The 20,196-nt window shown below is 38.0% G+C and overlaps 1 protein-coding gene across 2 annotated transcripts in view; it reads left to right on the top strand.

The window, feature by feature from the left end:
• UBE2Q2 (ubiquitin conjugating enzyme E2 Q2) overlaps nt 1–15,849 on the top strand; it is a 63,813-nt gene extending 47,964 nt beyond the window's left edge. Inside the window, exons 10-13 of one of the 2 annotated variants that reach the window (XM_034994664.1) lie at nt 5,284–5,332; nt 5,779–5,874; nt 13,498–13,564; nt 15,410–15,849. In XM_034994664.1, the coding sequence (XP_034850555.1) occupies nt 5,284–5,332; nt 5,779–5,874; nt 13,498–13,564; nt 15,410–15,441 (244 nt within the window). In that variant the 3' untranslated portion in view covers nt 15,442–15,849. Of the gene's footprint in view, nt 1–5,283; nt 5,333–5,778; nt 5,875–13,497; nt 13,565–15,409 lie in introns of those variants that run through there. The other variant, XR_004677374.1, reaches the window with a different exon arrangement.
• Nucleotides 15,850–20,196: the final 4,347 nt, after the last annotated feature.

Here is a 20,196-nt window from a genome sequence, read left to right as displayed (position 1 = left end):
TGGCAACCCCGAGCTGAGAGCCCGCTCCTCGGCTCCGTCTTTGCAGCCGGCTTCCCCTCTCTGATACCTGGGAGCTCTGCCGCACTGAGGCACCCCCGGTCTTTCTGTGACCCCGAGGGTCCTGAGACCACACTGTCCCACGAGGGTTCCACCCCCAGCTTAGCCACTGGAGCGATGTCCCGCAGCGGATCCAACTTGTAAAAGTTCTGATTTTATGCTCCGCGGCTCTATCACTTGCCAGAAGCGGCCGACAGAGGACCCCTCACCCGCCGTCTATCCTCCCGAACATCGCCTCGGATTCACTTCTCTGCTCGTCCTACCTTCCAGAAAATGGTCGCTTTTCTGTTTGGAGAGTTGTTGCTATTCTTTTCTTCGATCTCCTCTTGAGTTTCTAGGTGTTCAGAATGGTTTGATCCCTATCCAGCTGAATTCCTGAGAGCAGACGAAATCCAGGTCTCCTACTCCTCTGCCATCTTGCTCCGCCCCTCCTCTACCTGCCTTCTTGACATGTCTACTTGAATGTAGGCATCTCCAGTTCTATAGCATGAAAACTTGAAATCCTCTTCTTTCCAGTCTCCTTTCCCGGTGTTCCCTGTCTCAGTTATTGAATATAGGAGTTTTCCTTTATACCCTCTTTCCCACATCTGGTCCTCTAATTCTCCTCCTTCTCCGAGAGTTCCCAGATCCAGTTACTTGTCTCCATTTCTGTTGCGGCTATCATCAGTTCTCACGTGGCCATTTCAGAGGATTTCTGACCACGCTCCTGCTTGTGTTCTTTCCCTCATGTAAGCTTTTAAAGTGATCTTTTTTAAATATGTGTTTGATTCTGTTGCTCCCCTGCTAAACTCTTTCATGTCTTTCCATTGCTCTTACAGGTTGGTGCTCTTACCATATTCTTCACGCTGTCTGTGATGTTGCCCTTGGCTTCCTCTCTAATCCTCTTGTACCACACTTCTCCTGTCAAAGCTGGTGCCCCACTGAACGTCTTTCAGCCCCCAGTACCCAGCAAACTCTTTTTTTCCTCATAAGCTTTCTTTAACAGACATTCCTCTGCCTGGGAGGTTACTCCCACCCACACTTTTAACTCCAATGAATCTCAACTTGTGCATTACTCGTACAGATGCTGTTTCTGACTACCACATTTTTAAAAAGCCTCCCCCCCCCCCGTTATTCCTTCTCCTAGAAGTCTGGGTCCCCCTTCCCTACTTTGTATTATTTGTTTAACATCTGTAATCTTAACTAGATGGTAAACATCATGAAACACAGGGTCCTGTCAGTTTTCTTCAGTGTATACTTTGCCTGGCTCAGTGTGTAGTATATATATGTGCAGTGAATATTTGTGAGTCCATGAACGAGAGGGAATTACAGTAAATTAGCAAGATATAGACAGTTTAGGGTAATCTGCAATTCCCAGGCTTGTTTTATTTTTTTAATAATTTTTTAAAAATTTAATTATTTGAGAGAGAGCCTGTGCACGAGTGGGGGGAGGAGCAGAGGGACAAGCAGACTCACTGCTCCGTCCCAGGACCCTGAGATCATGACCTGAGCCAAAGTCAGACGCTTAACTAAGCCACCCAGGCACCCCCCCCCCAAGGCTTGGTATTTTTATGAGCTATTTTAATGAGCCATCAGTACTTGTCTGTCTTTCTTGCTTAGTTCAGATCAGAGTGTAGTAACTTGAGAATCATAAAGATTATTTCTTTTTTAGCTTATTAGTACATTTTGAGTGGCTATTTGTAGGCAACTGAAAATGCTTTATTGGTTGATGTAATATGAATTATTATTTGTGCCCCATTCATCCATGAAGAGAATCTTTCTACTTCTAGATGACCATGGATTGTTTCTGTCTGTATTAAGGGAACATGTCCTTAATAGTCTGGTTTTAAGTGCCAGCATTTTCTCTTTATTTCTATCTAAAAGTTCTGCTCTTACAGTCTATAGTTTATTTCCTTACCTCAAGAAAGGGGAGGGTCTTGACTGTTTTATGTGGCCTGTGTATGCGTCCCCCCCCGTTTTTTTTAATATGATTATTGTCAACAATTTGGCTATAATATAAAACTTTTACATTTTCCACCTCTTTTTTAGGATCACTTACTCATGTTGTATAAACACTTTAGTACTGATAAATGGTTTCTCTTGCCCCCTCATCTGTGCAATTTAAGTGATCATTCTAGTTTGTGGATGGGGAGGTTAGCTAGCAAACATTATTGCCAGAATTTCCTAGTATAACGAAAATTATGAATTGCCTGAAGAGGCTAAGCTTTAGGATAGTGTTTTGCTATACAACTTTGGCAACTGAAGTTATTTTTTTTGTTTTTTTGGGTGTTTTTTTGTTTTGTTTTTTGGTTTTGGTTTTGTTTTTCTTTTTTCTTAACGCTTAACCGACTGAGCCACCCAGGCGCCCCAAGGTTTTGATTTTCTTAACAATGTTATTTTGGGGACGCCTGGGTGGCTCAGTCGGTTAAGCGTCTGCCTTCAGCTCAGGTCATGATCCCAGGGTCCTGGGATCGAGTCCCGCATCAGGCTCCCTGCTCTGCGGGGAGCCTGCTTCTCCCTCTGCCTCTGCTTCTCTCTCTCTCATGAATAAATAAATAAAATCTTAAAAAAAAAAAAAGATGTTATTTTTTTTATTCTTATGTTAATTCCCATACATTACATCATTAGTTTTAGATGAAGTGTTCCATGATTCATTGTTTGTGCATAACACCCAGTGCTCCATGCAGAATGTGCCCTCCTCAATACCCACCACCAGGCTAACCCATCCTCCCACCCCCCTCCCCAAAAGATGTTATTTTTAAGTAATCTCTACACCCAGTGCTGGACTCAAACTCATAGCCCCAGGATCAAGAGTTGCACACTTCACCAACTGAGCCAGCCAGGTACCTCACAACTGAAGTTTTTTTTGTTTGTTTTTAAGCAGGAGGGGAAGAATGAAGGAGGGGAAATCGGAGGGGGAGACGAACCATGAGAGACTATGGACTCTGAAAAACAAACTGAGGGTTCTAAAGGGGAGAGGGGTGGGGGAATGGGTTAGCCTGGTGATGAGTATTAAAGAGGGCACGTTCTGCATGGAGCACTGGGTGTTATGCACAAACAATGAATCATGGAACACTACATCAAAAACTAATGATGTAATATATGGTGACTAACATAACATAATTAAAAAAAAAACACTACTATGCCGGCCTATGTGGCATATTATCTTTAAATGATCTTTGGATTTTTTTTTTTTTTCTTCCTACTATCCTTGAATTGTCTCAATATTTAGCAGGAACTGGGATGCCTGGGTGGCTCAGTCAATTAAGCGCCTGCCTTCGGCCCAGATCATGATCCCAGGGTTCTGGGATCGAGTCCCACATCGGGCTCCTTGCTCAGCAGGGAGCCTGCGTCTCCCTCTCTCTCCCTCTGCTTGTGCTCTCTCTGTCAAATAAATAAAAATCTTTAAAAAAAAAAAAAAATTTAGCAGGAACTATTTGTTTGGAGGCAAAGAGCAATAAGGGTTTGGAACATATATTGATAAAATGAATATAACTCAATATGGAGGTAGAATCAACCACTCCTTTTGGGTGTACATGTTGCTAATAGTGTGTGTTAAGGAAAAGTTTGCCTACCTCACTTTTTATGTAGGTACTAGAACTGTTTCTTTAGTTTAGACATCCAACAAACATTTGTGTAGTTATGGCCTTTTAGAAAATGTACTTTCTTTTGGCCCGTGAGTACAAAAACTTGCCTCCTTCACCTGAAAGACTCTCCACCCCCAGAATGAAGAGTGGAGTGCTAAAGAGAAAGGTGGCAGTTAGATAATTGGAAACTCGGGCTGGTCTATATAACTCCTTTTCTTAAGATCAGTCCCTGAGCCCCTGTCTGTATTTAGCATTTCTGAAGTATAAGGATCAAGAATAGTGTTAACTCATTAACAGATTACTAGAGTTTGAGCAATTTGTGGAGAAACCACAATCCAAATGCAAACATGGATCTTCTAATTCTGTTAAATCAAGAAGTGCTTATTTAAAGTCACTATATACAAGATACTCTTTGAGTCCAGTGGGAGATTCAAATTCAAATTGGAGATAGATTTCTGTGTTTTAGAGACCTAGGAGAATATACAAAGAAGCTTAAAATTTCCTGATTCTCCACCCAGATTTAGTGTTTTGAAGTGTTTTTCTTTCCCTCCTATAAACATTAACTGTGGAAGTTCCCAGAGTTTGGTGCAGTCCAGTATGGGAGACACTGACTTAAATTCTCCAGGATGTGGGGAATTATTGAATAATTTCCATTATTGAATAATTTCACTATAACTAATGATAATGGTCTACAGTAGAAGTTTTTAGATTCCTTACTTTTCTGTGATTTGGTTTAGTCAACACAAGGATGTGTTTGGCTAGCCAGAAGGCAAAACCTACAGACTAGAATGGTCTTGGCAAGTTTTATTGGAGGAAAAGATGGCATTTGGAAGAGTAGGGAGCCAAAGGAATGTCAGGCAAGGGAAAAGGCATGGGCAAAGTCCCAGAGGACAAAAAAGTTTGTAATGGACTCGGTGTTCACTTAGATCTAATCAGACTTGTGGTCTTAGCTTACGTATTTTCAAGATTTATCAGTCTGTGTTCTATAATTATCATTCCCTTGATGTTATTTTAAGGCATAATATTTCATATATTTTGAAGTTTAACATTAAAGGAGAAATGAAATTATTTTGTTTGAGAAAGGGTTAAAAGGTTGAATAATCTTGATCTAAATAAGGATTTCCTAAGAGAGATCTGGAAAATTCCCAAAAATCTGGTTCAGAGAACAGTTCTCAGGATTAGAAAGAGAAATTGAGGAATCCCGGAGAGAGGCTCTATGGTCATAACCATTTGATCCTCACAAAAGTATGGATAAGAGCAATTTAACCATAAAATACCATGTCCTGTTCATTATTATAAATAGGGTAAAGTTGGTGCCATTGGCTAACATGATGGCAGAGAAATTTTCAGATGAATATAACATTCCCATTCTGTGGAATATTTAGGGCTAAGGTCCTAGTTTCTGATATCCTTAGAGTGTTCAAGTATTCTGTTTCTAAGAACCATTATTTAAAAAAAAATTAAGACTATAATAAAGTGATGACATTAGAATTTTTTTTAACTACCCTTTTAGTCCTAGAACCCTAACCACTGTTCTCATTTTTGCATGTTATCGTCTAACCTTTACTTGTATGCATACTTCTTAGTGGTGGTCCTTTAAAATATAAGAAGGAACATTGAGATCTAGAGAATTAAATAGGATTCCTTTTCTCTTTTTAAGGTATGTGTTGGGCGGTGGAGCACTATGTATGGAACTTCTCACAAAACAGGTGACTATTTTCTTATAGTACTCATTTTTCAATCTCAGTGGAGTGTTTTGATGATGTAAATTAGATTCTGAGTGGAAAAGCTCTGATGTAATACCACCTACTTAAAAAAATTGTTTTGAACACCTGCTTTTTATAATGAAAGTCTACTTAGGGCAAACCAATAAAATGACATTGTACTTGGTGCTTAATCTGTGCAAGGAGAGGTGTTCTAAGAGCAATGTTTCTATAAGGTTATAATTTGCTTATGTTTGATACTTAGAACATAGGGGTTTTTTTTGTTGTTTTACGAGATTTTAGAAACAGTCCAACTTTACTTTTTTCTCTTGTATACAGACTTCTTAACATTGTCTTGCTGTTGTCAAGTTGTTATGTGCCATTTTATTAAGTTTTCCAAAGTGGAAATCAAGAGTACCATTGTATTTTACAGAAGTGTTTTCTTCCTGTAGGGCTGGAGCAGTGCCTACTCAATAGAGTCAGTTATCATGCAAATCAATGCCACGTTAGTCAAAGGCAAAGCCAGAGTGCAGTTTGGAGCAAATAAGGTACTTTTATTAAGAAGATCACATAAATGATAGTATGTATTTTCTGTTCCCTTATGAGGCTTCTTCTTATTCTTTTAGTCTTTGTTATTCTTACTATAGGTAAGCATGTTTATAATTTTAAATCTACTACTGGTATGTACATACTAATAAGTTAAAAATTATATGTACTTCGAAGTTTCCTGAAATTGAGATCATGTTATTATAGTTAATTCCCAGTGAGCATTTATATGTGAGGCTCTGATCCAAACTTTTCACTTGTAGGTACTATTTCAATCTTTTTACTGACCTAAGAGTAGATATTCTTATCGTCCTCATTTTGCAGATGAAGTTAGATAATTTGTGTAAGGTGACAGTGGGCAGAACGTGGATTGGAACCAGACAGTCTGGTGTTAGTCTCTGCTCTTACCCATGGAGTTCTGCTCTTTATTCATGATGTCAGAAACCTCTTTCCGTGTCTGATTGTAGTTATCTGTAAATAGTTAAATGGACCAAGGATAATACTCTAAATTTAGTATATTTTACAAAAATATTTGTTGATGGAAATTATCCTGACCTAACATATTAAAAAATTTGGATGTTCCTAAAAGCCTGTGTGAATTTTGTGCTAAATGCCTACCCAAATAGTATGAAATTTAAATGTGTATTTATAACTGTATTGCACATTAAAGCATGAGTCCACTAGAATCTTAACTCACAGAGGAAGCAAAAAATTGAAAAAGTTATTATGAAAATCATTTATTTGGGATAGTACTGTAGAATAACTGTTTTACTTGAGTTCTTTTAACAGCTATTTCTTTACACTGAAACAGAACATTTTTTATATAAAGTCTAGTGAATTGCTTAACTACATTAACTAGCATTTCTTAACAGTGTGTATATTTTAGGTGTATTAAACGTGTCAGTAGAGTGATTATGTAGTAAGACATCAAATTTTATTTTTTTGTAATGATAAAATTTATGCTCACTGTATGGTTTCTAACAGAAAAAAAATACAAAAAACTGAAGTCATCTGTAATTTTGACTATCTAGAAATACTATTGACATTTGGTATAATTCTCGTCTTTTAATAAAACTTCTTCCTGACATTTATTTATATGTAGAACTTGATGTTAAATTTCATCATGTTTTTAAGAAAAATTAGCACACTTTTCTTGTTAAAGAAAATGTAAAAGGCTTAGAACAATGATTGTTTTGAGTAAGTGAACATTTTACTGATAATTCACTGTGTAAAGTTACCTGTTCTGGGTGTCTGTATCTATCTAAAATACAGTTGGTCTGGATATTTTAAGTCTCTTCTAGCTTTAAAATTCTGTAATATCAATGCTGCGTTCAGTGCCACAGTTCCCTTGGAATTACTCAGTGTCAGTAGAATTGCTTTCAACTTTTACATGTCCATGATTTGTAGGTTTCTTAGCAAGTAAATAATAGAACCATTAATGTTAAATCAGGCAGCTGAGCACATTTGCATATTAAAGTATGTCTTAGGTGAATTTTTTGAATGCATTGTTATAAAACTTCACTCTTCAATTTTTTTTCTTATTAATAAATATCATTAAGAATATGGAAACTTGGGGCACCTGGGTGGCTCAGTCGTTAAGCGTCTGCTTTCGGCTCAGGTCATGATCCCAGGGTCCTGGGATCGAGTCCCACATCAGGCTCCCTGCTCAGCGGGAAGCCTGCTTCTCCCTCTCCCACTCCCCTGCTTGTGTTCCTGCTCTCGTGTTCTCTCTGTCAAATAAATAAAATCTTAAAAAAAAACCCAATAATTCCTAAAAAAAAAAAAAAAAAAAAAAAGAATATGGAAACTTTATATGATGTAATAGGAGTTTTACCTTAAAGGATTTTAAATTCTACAGGAAATAGTCTGAATGTTAACTTTAAAAATACTGTCAAATAACATGCTAAATGGTGTTTAAAAATATGCTACCGTGTGTGTGTGTGAGAGAGAGAGAGACAAGGATCTATTATATAGATTTTTTTTAAGCATCTATAAAGATATTCAAGAAAGTACTAACAACTATTTCTGATAAAGGGGTATTGAAATATTGGTGGGGCGGGTTAGAGATGGGAGGGAGACTTTGAATCATTTGTGCTCTTTGAACTTCTTTTTGACATATAACTACTACTTCAAAAATATCTGAAATATTTTTAAAGATATATCAGCTATTGGTTCAAAAGAAATGAATGAGTTTGTCTCTTGAAAATATTACTAAAATGATATACATAAGTCCTGGAAAACAAAAAAATTGCCTCAGTACACATGAAATTTGGAGAAAGGGTCAAATTGATATTGCTAAGGATCTGCAGCTCTGTGCAGGCCAGAGTCATTGTACAGTCTTGCCATTAGCTTGCTCCCCTAGGCTCAGCCAGCAGGAGCTGAGAGCAAGCCATGAGGCAGAAGGATGTTGGCCAGGCTGGTTTTCTGGTCGGTTAACATGGGCTATAGGCTATAACATTAACTCTAGGCTTTAGTGGTGAGAAAGCCTTCTAAAGTAGAGTCCTGCTCTCATGACTTAGCAAGAATTCAGGGTTTGGATAGGCAAGGTAGTGCCCTTGAAAATGTTCATTCACCACGTGGAGTGGAGTGCATGATAGTTGAGGTAAATAGTGAAATCTTAGAACACACAACTCTTGGAGCAACTCCCAAACTATTTCTGCCATCAGGAAAGACACCTATCCTTCCATGTTGCCCAATTATTTACCTACAGAATTCTCTGGTGAGTGATCCCATTCAGATGAGAGATCTGGTTTTTAGTTTTTTATTCCAGGGAGAGGGGGAGGTGCTACCTGTACTAAGTCTTTTATTTATAAATGAGCAAGTTTGGCAAGCCAAATGTGAGAACCTTGCATAATCCTGAGATTCTCCAAGGAGGCTAAAATGCTCTCAAGTTAGTTGTATCCACAGTTCTCATCAGAAGCAGACACAGATACTCTTCAGAGGAAAGCTTTTCTGATTTAGACCTACAGGATTCTTAAAGGTTAAGATCAAGCAAATATGAATCCACTGAAGGATCACAAGCACACAAGTAAGCCAGCATACATGAGAATTGGCAGAAACAATAAGTGAGATATTCCCAAAGACTTTACGTTTTGGAATTATCAGACACACAGAATAAAGACTTCAGATATTAGAGTTATGAGAAAATGAATAGTTATTTGAAAAACATTAAATGTAAAGAAAAAGAAAAAAGGAATCCTAAAATTGATCAAGCAGTGAGACCATCAGGAATAATCAGACAAATCTGAAAAAGAATGAAATAGAATTTATAGAAATGAAAAATATAATTGAAATGAGAAACAATAGATGGGTTAGGTATCAGAAGGGAGAATTAATTGACTAGAAGAAGTAAATCAGGGGGCGCCTGGGTGGCTCAGTTGGTTAAGTGACTGCCTTCGGCTCAGGTCATGATCCTGGAGTCCTGGGATCGAGTCCCGCATCGGGCTCCCTGCTCAGCAGGGGGTCTGCTTCTCCCTCTGACCCTCTTCCCTCTCGTGCTCTCTGTCTCTCATTCTCTCTCTCTCAAATAAATAAATAAAATCTTTAAAAAATAAAGAAAAAAAGAAAGAAAGTAAATCAGGAGGAGGAGCAAGATGGCAGAGGAGTAGGAGACCTAAATTTCGTCTGGTCCCAGGAATTCAGCTAGATAGGTATCAAACCATTCTGAACACCTACAAACTCAACAGGAAATCGAAGAAAAGAATAGCAGCAACTCTGAACAGAAAAGCAACCACTTTCTGGAAGTGTATGTTTTTCTGGGGTCGTTGTTACCCTTTTAGCATTTTCTCTCATTCATCTATTCTCCTCTGGACAAAATGATAAGACGGAAAAACTCGCCTCAAAAAAAAGAACAAGAGGTTGTACGACTGCCAGGGACCTAATCAATACGGACATTAGTAAGATATCGGAACTAGAGTTCAGAATGATGATTATAAAGATACCAGCTGGGCTAGAAGAAGTAAATCAGAATGTTGTACAGAAAGCAACATGGGAATAGACCTTATGGTAGAAGTTGAGAGGTGGTGATCAGATTGAGGTCTAAAATGTCTTATTGGAACTCCAGGAGGAGATAAAAAAATTATGTTTAAACAACAAGAGAAATGGAAACCAGAAAGTAAGGTGGTAAAGGCAAGTCACAAGTATAAATGGACTGAAGTTACCAGTTAGATTGAATTAATAAAGCAAAATCTAGCAGTTTTTAAGAAGTGTGTTTACATTGTGAGGCTAGAGGGGTGCCTGGGTGGCTCAGTCGGTTGGGTTTCTGCCCTTGGCTCAGGTCATGATCCCAGGGTCCTGGGGTTCGAGCCCCGTATCAGGCTCCCTGCTCAGTGAAGAGCCTGCTTCTCCTTCTCCTTCTGCCCCTCCCCCTGCTTGTGTTCTCTCTCTCTCTCTCTCTCTCTCACGCATGCTTTCTCTCTCTCTCTCTCAAATAAAATCTTTTAAAAAAAATTGTGAGGCTAGAAAAAGATTGAAAAGTTTTGTTTTTAAGGAGAGGATGGTAAAGATAATGCCAGTATACACTTAAAAAAAAAAAGATCTAGCCATATTAGTATCAAAGTAGAATTTTCAGGCAGGAAGCATTAGTGACTACTTAATGATAAAAGTCTCAACCAGGAGGATATAGTAATTATTTGCTTATTAAAATAGCATCAAAATACAGATTAAAACCTGGTAAATAAAACTAATATAGTAATAATCGTGTGTTGACTATAGTTAAAAACTGGTGAAACCACAAGAGAAACTGACCAAGTCACCATCATAATGAGAGATTTTAATGTACCTGTTCATGATAAGTTAAATGTGTGAAAAATGTAGAAGATTTGAATAACAAATTAAGCTTGGTCACATGGACAATAGTAGAATACTGTGCTCAGTAGTTAGGTACTACATCTTTCCAAGCATTTATGGAATATGGGGAAAAAATCATAAATTAATATTTAAAAACAACCCATAGAATTTGAATACAATGCAGTTAAGGTTAGAAGTCAGTAATGAAAAAATTAATAAAAATCCATGTGAATTTGGTAATTAAACATAATTCTAAATCATGGTTAAAAAATCATATGAAATTTTAAAAATAATTAGAAATGAACCATAATGGCAATACTAAAATTTTCTTTCTGTCCCTGTTTCCTTCTCTCTCCTCTTTCTCCCTCTATCATCTCTCTCTCTCTGTCTGGAACATTCATGAAACTAATCCTGGTCAATGAAGAAAAGGACAGATGTCATTTTCTGATCCTAATTAAATTAAAAACTATAATAATAAAATCAGAAAACAAATGTTCCTTTTGTGGAATTATGAAACTCAAATGAAGTCCTTAACCAGGCTTTGAAATGAAAACTGCAGAATAGCTAGAGAACAGCAATAATGAAATCACCGTATACTAGAAATTAAATGAGAGCTCACAGGGAATACTCCTTGCTTTAAAATCCATTAAAAAAAAAAAAAAGAAAGAAAGAATAAAAATGAACCAAGCCTCTAACTCCGTGTTAGAAAGGACAATCAAGTAAGCTGAAAGAAAGTGGAAGGAAAGGGTTAATAAGGTCAAGGAAGTAGAAAACGGAAAGGGCTAACTCCCTGTTACAGGAAGGCCTCTGCAGTGACATTCTCTTTAAACTAGAATTGAAGATCATGCTCTTGACAACAGAGAATGGGGAAGGCTAATGTTCTTATTTTTCTGTTCTTATCTTGTAGTTGGGCAGTAGGGTTAGGAAGTGACTGCTTCTTGATCATTTGCAAGTTTCAATGTATGTGTATTTTGTCATATATAATCTCCTTCTCTTGTATTTTTGTCCTTTGAACATATAGACCGACTAAAAAACACTACTTTTCATTAACTTGGAGATAACACTACGGCATGTTTTATGTTTGTTTTTCAGATGCATTATGGGAGGGTTTTACTATTTTTAAAGAGCTCTTAGAAATTGAAAAAGGCGGGCGCCTGGGTGGCTCAGTTGGTTAAGCGACTGCCTTCAGCTCAGGTCATGATCCTGGAGTCCCTGGATCGAGTCCCGCGTCGGGCTCCCTGCTCGGCAGGGAGCCTGCTTCTGCCTCTGACCCTCCCCCCTCTCATGTGCTCTCTCTCTCTCATTCTCTTTGTCTCAAATAAATAAATAAAACCTTTAAAAAAAAAAAAGAAATTGAAAAAGGCTATACTCTAGAAAAAGTTATAAAACATCCATTTGCAGAAATAGAAATAAATGGCTTGTGAACATTTGGAGACAGCCTCAGTCAGTAATAGAAATGCAAATCAAATCCACACTATGTTCCTCTTCCACCTCTGATACTGTCAGAGGTAACAAAGGTTGGTAAGATCACTGGTGAAGCCGTGTGGAGGCATTCTCACACGTGGCAGGCAGGCAAGCCCATTTATGTGGTCTTGTAGAGAGCTGTCTTAGCAACACCTCAAGATTACAAAGGCATACGTGTCTTTTGGCCCAGCAGTTCCACTCAAGGACTTTTTAACCAGTGCTTTGGAAATATTTGTGCAGGGTTGCTCACTGTAAAATTGTAATAACAAAATGTTGAAACAACCTAAATGTCCACCCATTGGGGGTTAATAAAAGTAGTTGACTCTCCGTGCAATGGAATATGTCATGATTTAAAAAAAACAAAGATTAAGCTTTTTGCACACTGATGGGAAACAAGGTCCAAGATACATTAAGTGAGAAAAGGGGTAGAACGGTGTCTGTAGCATGCTTCCTACCATTTGTTGGGAGGAAAAGCAGGGGATGGTGGCTAATAACAATAAGCTATACATGACTTTTCTTATATAATCTTAAGAGGATACAAGAAACTAATAGTAGGTAACTTGAGTAAGAAAGGGAGGATGGATGAGAGGAGGAACTGGATGATTGGAGGACAGGTAGGAAGGAGAATTTTCACTTAGAATGTTTTACACATTTTCAATTCTTGTGCTGTGTGAATTTATTATTAAATTCTATGACATAATGGGTGTGTGCCACTATGAAGAATGCTCATGATATATTGTAGGTTAAGATGTTGCTCAGTTGTACTGACAGAGACAAAATTAATCCTAAATTTGGTCCTTTAAAAGAGGATCTAAAGAGACTACCAAAAGAGGACTCCTTTAGTAATGCCTTGGTGCCACTTATGATATTTTTTAGATTTTAACTCAAGATGGCAAGATGGCTTATGTTACCTTATCTAAAGGTCATATTTTGTCATTTTTTTGGTGGGGTGTTTTTTTGTGGGGGATTTTTGGTTTGGGGTTTTTTGGGGGGGGGGGGTTTCAATGGAAGTTATGAGAAAGAGAGTTTGAGTTTCATTCATGTCCGAATAGCATTCTTTACCTAGATTCATAGTGGAGAGGGGCACTAGAACTATAAAGCTTTATACTTGTCCAGTAGCAAGAGGATTTATAAAAATGAACTGTGAAGCTTAAATAGATTTTTATTGTAGTACAACTTTGGTTTGTTACTCTAAAGTGGTGGAGAATAATGGAATTGAGAAATGAAGGTTTTAAGTGAAAATTATTTTTGAAATGGAAATATAATTCAGTTTCCTGTGTTCTTTTAAGCATAGTAGTGATGCATCCATAAATTATTTGTAATGATTTTCATCTACTTATAATTTTTATTTAAAATGTATAATTCTCTTTCAGAATCAATATAATCTAGCAAGAGCCCAACAATCCTATAATTCCATTGTACAGATACATGAGAAAAATGGTACGTTTAATAAGTATTTATTACCATTTATAGAAGTTTTATATAAGGTACTTTTGATAACTTATCCTGTTTATTTTTGGTTTTGCTTTAATTTTTTAAAAGTACTGTTACCACAGTGAAAAAGTTTAACTTGAGGATGCACACACTGTGCTTCATTCAAAAATCTTTGTATCCTAAATACTTGGCCTGAGAACCTGAGTGAGAGTCAAGATTTTTTAATACATTAATGAATGAATCATTTTACTCACTTGAAATGTATGGTATTAGGATAGGAGCTGAGTTAAAGGCCATTGTACAGGTGGAGTTCTTGTTGATACTGAGTAAGTGTAATCAAGGATCCTGAACCAGCTGTTTCTGAAACATCTTCAGACTACTTAATGCTTTTTGACAGTTATACACATTTATCTATTCAAGTAAAAATAGTTCTAATTTCAGTATATATATACTTAAGAGTATTTGAGTTGTAAGTTTTAAAAACTTAAACTATCTTCCATAAACTTTATTCTACTTTAAATTTTGCTTATATTCACAGTGCATGGTTTCAGTTGTCTCTAACAGTGAGGTGGATTTGGAATTAGAAGACTGATTTTTCAAGTGCCATTTGTGTTACTCACTAGCTCTGTGTCTCTGAGCAAGTCCCATTACCTCTCAGCCTCTGTTTCCTCATCTCTAAAAAGGCGAATCTGTCTTGCCAAACTTGTGAGGAAAAAGAATAGTATATACGCGTGGCACTTTGTAACTAAGTGCTGATAACAAGATATTCATTATAGCCATGGTAGTGAAACTGATGCTTTTTTGTGCAGAGTAAATAAATAGGAAGTAGTTTTCTTTAAGGAGACTATTTATAGTAAAGTGTTCTTTACTAGAAATGTAGAAGCTTGTGACTTAATATTTGTGCTTTATGCTCACTTTTATTTTAATCACAAACCAAACTCTTCACTTTTTCAGTGACTATTTCTGAAAGAATAATATTTGAAACGGTTCAAGCCTCTGAAGAAGGAAATGATAAAACCTGAGGGCAAGGCTGGGTTTTCATAGTAATAATTCACAGCACACTAAATTAGTAGATCCACAGGTACCTGTATACTACTTCATAACCATGTGGATGCTCCATATATCTTGGTATATTCACACTGTTCCCAATAGCCATTTCATGCTAAGCAGTACTTCGTTTCATTAGCCTTTCTATAGAGAGCTTAGATTTTTGTTGCCTGGGAAACAATCACATTTTTTCTTTTTAATTTTTGTTGGAGCAAACATTGTAGTCAGCATTCAAAAATGTTTATGGAAATGTATTTTAGAAAGTGTGGGTGTGTATCAGTTCAGCTTTGGAGAAAGAGCAGTAGATTCAGAATAAGGAAATGGGTTCTAGGTTGGTTTTTGCTGCTAACTCTGATCCCAGGCACAGTCGCCGCACTCGCTGAGGTGCTTCCTCACTGGTGAAATGGTATCATTATACCACTGATAGTCCAGGTTCTTCTTCTTTTAAAATGCCAACATTTTGTTTGGGGGATAGTTATTTACAGTGAGGTTTACTTTTACGCAATTGAAATGGAAGGTAAAACCTGGCTTGTAGGCTGTTGTTCCATGCTATTATCTTTAGCTAGAAGTTCGATTAGTATAATAGAGATCTTATGTTGAAGACTCAAGTGCAATTTATTCATAGAAAATAACTTTATGTTGTGCACATATCAAAACGCTGTATCACCAACCCAAGTTTAAGTTTAATTTTTACAACAGGTTTAAACAAGAAAATATGAGTAGAGGAAGTAGCTAACCTTAAGTGAAATGCCATTTCTTCTAGCTGACTTAAGGTATTTTAACTTTTTTTCCATTGTGTTTCAGGCTGGTACACCCCTCCAAAGGAAGATGGCTAAATATGTTGACTGCCGTATGTTTGGACCAATGTTGCTTTAAAGAAAATCTTTCCAATATGCAGACACAAGCTTTGAGTGCCCCTATAACAGCAGTACCGAAGACGTTAGCTAATAGATATTTTAGTGGATAATCTGTCAATTGACATCCAGTATGAGTTACAGCCTTTTCATTTTGCTCATTTACATATCTTGGACTGAGCAGTGGGGCCTTTACTGTATTTTTTGTGATAAATACACTTACTGGGCACTCATGATCTCTTTTTCTTGAAAAATCTGTCAAGCAGACAAGTCAGCATCAAGTTACAGAAGTTGCAACTCTGGTAACTTTCCCATATTGAGCTCATGTGTTATGAAGACTTGCAATATACTGTTCCATTTAGAGCCAATAAAAGTTTAATTGATGTTTAATATTGGTTTAGAAAATTTAAGGTCTTCTAAATAACAGTAGCCTTTTCAAGTTAAAACCATTTTTTGATATTGCCAAAATAATGACAGGAAGCCTACTTATTAAATTGTTAAACTTTTTTATGGCTAGGTGAAGATATGAATTGTTTCCCGAAGATATGCTCTTAATTGAGTTGTATTGTACTTTTTAGGCAAAGCAAAGCAAGGCTGTGTAAATTAAGTAGTAATTTCCACTGGGGCATCAGAGTCTTGCTGGGCTGAATCTGCTTCTTGTTGGTTCAGTATTTCATATGAAGAACTGCAGTATAGAGCTTGAAGTTATTTAAAATACTAAATCATTTTTATTTTACGTTTCCATTTTATTAACGGGATGTTGCAATCATTTTTAAACTAATAAACTTGTAAAGTGATTGGCACAAAGACCGAATCCTTGAGCAAAAGCTGCACAGTAAAGTACAAAAAGATACCTAATTTGGAGACTCTTAAAATTTTTGCTATAGTCGAACAATGGCTTTTGCATTGAAAGACTAATAGGAACTCTACATATGTTCATTCTTTTATAAAACCTGACGCAAATCAGTGTACCTCCATTTTATTGCCTTACCTGAATCAGTCCTGTTTGGTTGGTGATAGATTTTTTTTATCTACCCCAGTTTGATTTAAAAGTAAATTCTAGTTATTAAGCACTTTTAAAATGAAATCCAGAAGCACATTTTCTGCACAAACAAGTTACAAAATTCAAAAGTGTTTCCTATGCATTTGCTCTAAGTTTCAATTTTTAACTTTGTAAACCACATCAGAGGAACTTGGCACTTCTGCATTATTGTGTGTTTAATTTCTTTTTGTTCTGTTTTGGTTAAGAGGACAGTAGAAAAAGATTTTCTGGCATTTTTGTTTACTTGGTTACATTTGTATAAAGTTCTGATTGCCAGTTGCTGAGATAATAAGTGACCAGGCAGAATTCTTTAAAGCATTAAAGTTCCTTAAACCTAAGGCTAAATCTTGAATACATTATTGAATTCTTTAATATCCTGATGGCTAGCAGATTGACAGCTGCACATTTGGCATGCTTTGTTTTTTGGGGGGTTTTATTTTTCATTGCAGATTTATTTGGCAATGTACAGTAAATTTTGTAAACTTGCATCAAGTTTATGAATAAAGAACCATTTAAAAAATAACTTTGTTACTTTTCCCTCATAAGAGATAATAGAGCTTACAAACACCTGAAGGCAAGAGTGAATTTTTTTGAAATAGGATTTATATATGGGGGGACGAGGTGAGGAGAGGGTTGAGAGGAGCAGAGGCAGATTGATCGAACAAGAGAAAGCTAGAGAACCCAGAAATGGTGCGCACAGACTTGGTATACTCGGGTTTTCCTCAACCTTTTCCTTCTCCCGCTCTCGTTCCTTAATATAAATCCAAGTGCTGCTTTCTCCATAGCTGTCCCTAGTTCCCCCAGTTACAATAGTCTGCTCCTTTAGTATTTCCATGGCCTCCTTACACACAATTATCAAGTTATCTCACATACAAGAAATTCTGAAGTCTGAAAACTCCAGGCCTGGTACATCTGGGCTCTGCTATGCTGCTTTGAGATTTTTCTATGTTGGCTTCATCTTTGGATTTAATGTTATGTCTGGATATGTAGCCGTGTTACTCTGTCCAGAGGTAGATAATGGTCTTGTTTTTTAGAAGCCTCCCCCGCCCACCCAAGCATATTGCTCCTCACTTTTCCTTGGCTAGAACTGGGGCTTGTGTCCACCCCTTACCTAGTGGCTGATAAAAAGAATGAAATCATTATGATTAGTTTGGACCAGTGGTTTTCAGTGTATGTTTGGGGAACTCTGGAGACCCCTTGGACCCTTCCAGGAGGTTTTTAGAAGGTCAAAATTATTTTCCTAAAACATTTGCCATTTTCACTCTCATTTTCTTACAAGTATACAGTAGACTTTTCCAGAGGTCACACAATGTGATGGTACAACAGATGGAATTCAGAAGCATAGCCAGCTGTCTTCTTTTAAGCCAGAAATTATAAGTTTACAAAATATAAAGCGATGCCACAGCTGTTCACTATTGGATGAGGGGGCCATAGCTATTTTTTCATGAAAATTTTGTCAATCTTTGTTAGTCTGGTTTTACTATTTTATGTGAATTAATATTAAAATGTTTTCATTTTTAATACGGCAAATACTAATAGACATAACCCACATAAACAAGCTTTTTGGGGTTGTCATTATTTAATGTGAAACAGTCCTGAGGCCACAATATTTGAGACCCACTAGTTTAGATAATCAAGTTTACCTTCAAGAGATGGGGATCTGGGCGCCTGGGTGGCTCAGTCGGTTAAGCGACGGCTTTCAGCTCAGGTCATGATCCCAGCGCCCTGGGATCGAGCCCCACATCGGACTACTTGCTCAGTGGGGAGCCTGCTTCTCCCTCTCCCTCTGCCTGCCGCTTCCCCTGCTTGTGCTCTCTCTCTCTGTCAAAATCTTTAAAAAAGAGAGATGGGGATCAAATGTGGGCTTTGTTAGTAAGGAAGCAGCAGGAGAAATGGATGTTAAGTAGGGATACAGCAGTGTCTGCTGTGCTTACATTCCTTCTATCTGTGGTTCTCAACTTGAACTTGCATCAGAATAACAGGAAAGCATAAATCACAGAAAAATTAAAACTCAGACTGTTGGGCCCTGCCCCCAGAATCGGATTCAGTACGCCTGGAGTTAAGGACCAAGAATGTGCCAAAACCCAACAGACACATGAAAAGATGCTCAACATCATTAATCATCAGGGAAATGCAAAGTAAAACTAGAGATACCACCTTGTTCCTGTCAGAATGGCTCTAAATAACACAAGAAATGACAAGTGTGTTCGTGAGGATGTGGAGAAAAAGGAACAATTGTGCACTGGTGGTGGGAGTGCAAACTGGTGCAACCACTGTGGAAAACAGTATGGAAGTTCCTCAAAAAATTAAAAATAGAATTGCCATATGATCTAGTAATTATACTACTGGGTATTTACACAAAGAAAAAACACTAATTTGAAAAGCTATGCACCCCTGTTTATCGCAGTCTTTATTCACAATAGCCAAGATAGGGAAGCAACCCGTGTCATTGATAGAGGAATGGATAAAGAAGTGGTATTTATATACAATTGAATATTATTCAGCCAGAAAAAAAGATCTTTCCATTTGCAACAATATGGATGGACCTAGCGGACATAATGCTAAGTGAAGTATGTCAGAAAGACAAAGACCATGTGATTTTACTTGTGTGGGAATTAAAGCAAAAGGAACAAATTTTATAAAAAGACTCAAATACAGAGAACTAGTGGTTGCCCGAGGGGAGGTGGGGGAGGGGATAGGTGAACTAGGTGATGAGGATTAAAGAGTACACTTATCTTGGTGACCACTGAGTAATGTATAGAATTGTTGAATTATGTCATAAACCTGAAACTAACAATTACACTTCAATAAAAAACTAAGCCAAGAGCGCCTGGGTGGCTCAGTTATTTAAGTGGCTGCCTTCAGTTTTGGTCATGATCTCTGGGTCCTGGGATCCAGCTGGAGTCCAGTCCAGCTCCCTGCTCAGCGGGGAGTCGGCTTCTCCGTCTGCCCCTCCCCCTGCTTGTGAGCCCGCCCGCGCTCTCTCAAAAAATTTTTAAAGCCCAAACTTCATGATTACCGGTGAATCTGTTGCTACTATGAAGAACTAGTGCAGTTTGGTGCAAGTTTTCACAGCAGTGGTAGGTGCTGTTTATGTCGTTTCACACAGGGCGTGAGGGCTACCTTGAGTTAACTACATTCACTAGGTGTCGAATATAGGTGGTCATCTTCACACACTTAGCCTAGCTATTTTTAAAGCAGATACTGCCCGTTCAAAAATCAGGCAAGGACGGACAAATACTACTGGGTCTCCTAGAATTCAAGAATCTGAGAAAGATGTGTCCCGACAAGGAATACAGCGCTGCTGGGGCGCCTGGGTGGCTCAGTCCTTAAGCATCTGCCTTCCGCTCAGGTCGTGATCTCAGGGTCGTGGGATCGAGCCCCTCATCCGGCTCTCTGCTCCGCGGGAGGCCTGCTTCTCCCTCTCCCCCTGCTTGTGTTCCTGCTCTCGCTGTGTCTCTGTCAAATAAATAATAAATAAAAAGGAATACAGCGCGGCAAGTACAGCGAGACGCACAGGAGGATCTATGCCCCCAGGAGGCCTAGAAAGTACCGGAAGGATCAACGGACGCAAGCCCACCACCTCCCAGCGCCAGCCGGCCCTCCGCGAGACAGACGCAGGAAACCGCTGGGCCTGGAGTCACGTGGATGGGTCTCAGCCGCCCAGTCGCCCCCAACCGGCCGGAAGTGGCGCG

The sequence above is a fragment of the Mirounga leonina genome, unplaced genomic scaffold, assembly GCF_011800145.1.
Source record: "Mirounga leonina isolate KUSES-001 unplaced genomic scaffold, KU_Mleo_1.0 Mir_91, whole genome shotgun sequence".
Taxonomy (NCBI): Eukaryota; Metazoa; Chordata; class Mammalia; order Carnivora; family Phocidae; genus Mirounga; species Mirounga leonina.
Note: the sequence above shows the minus strand (reverse complement) of the source record. Positions and strands in the feature narration are given on the sequence as shown.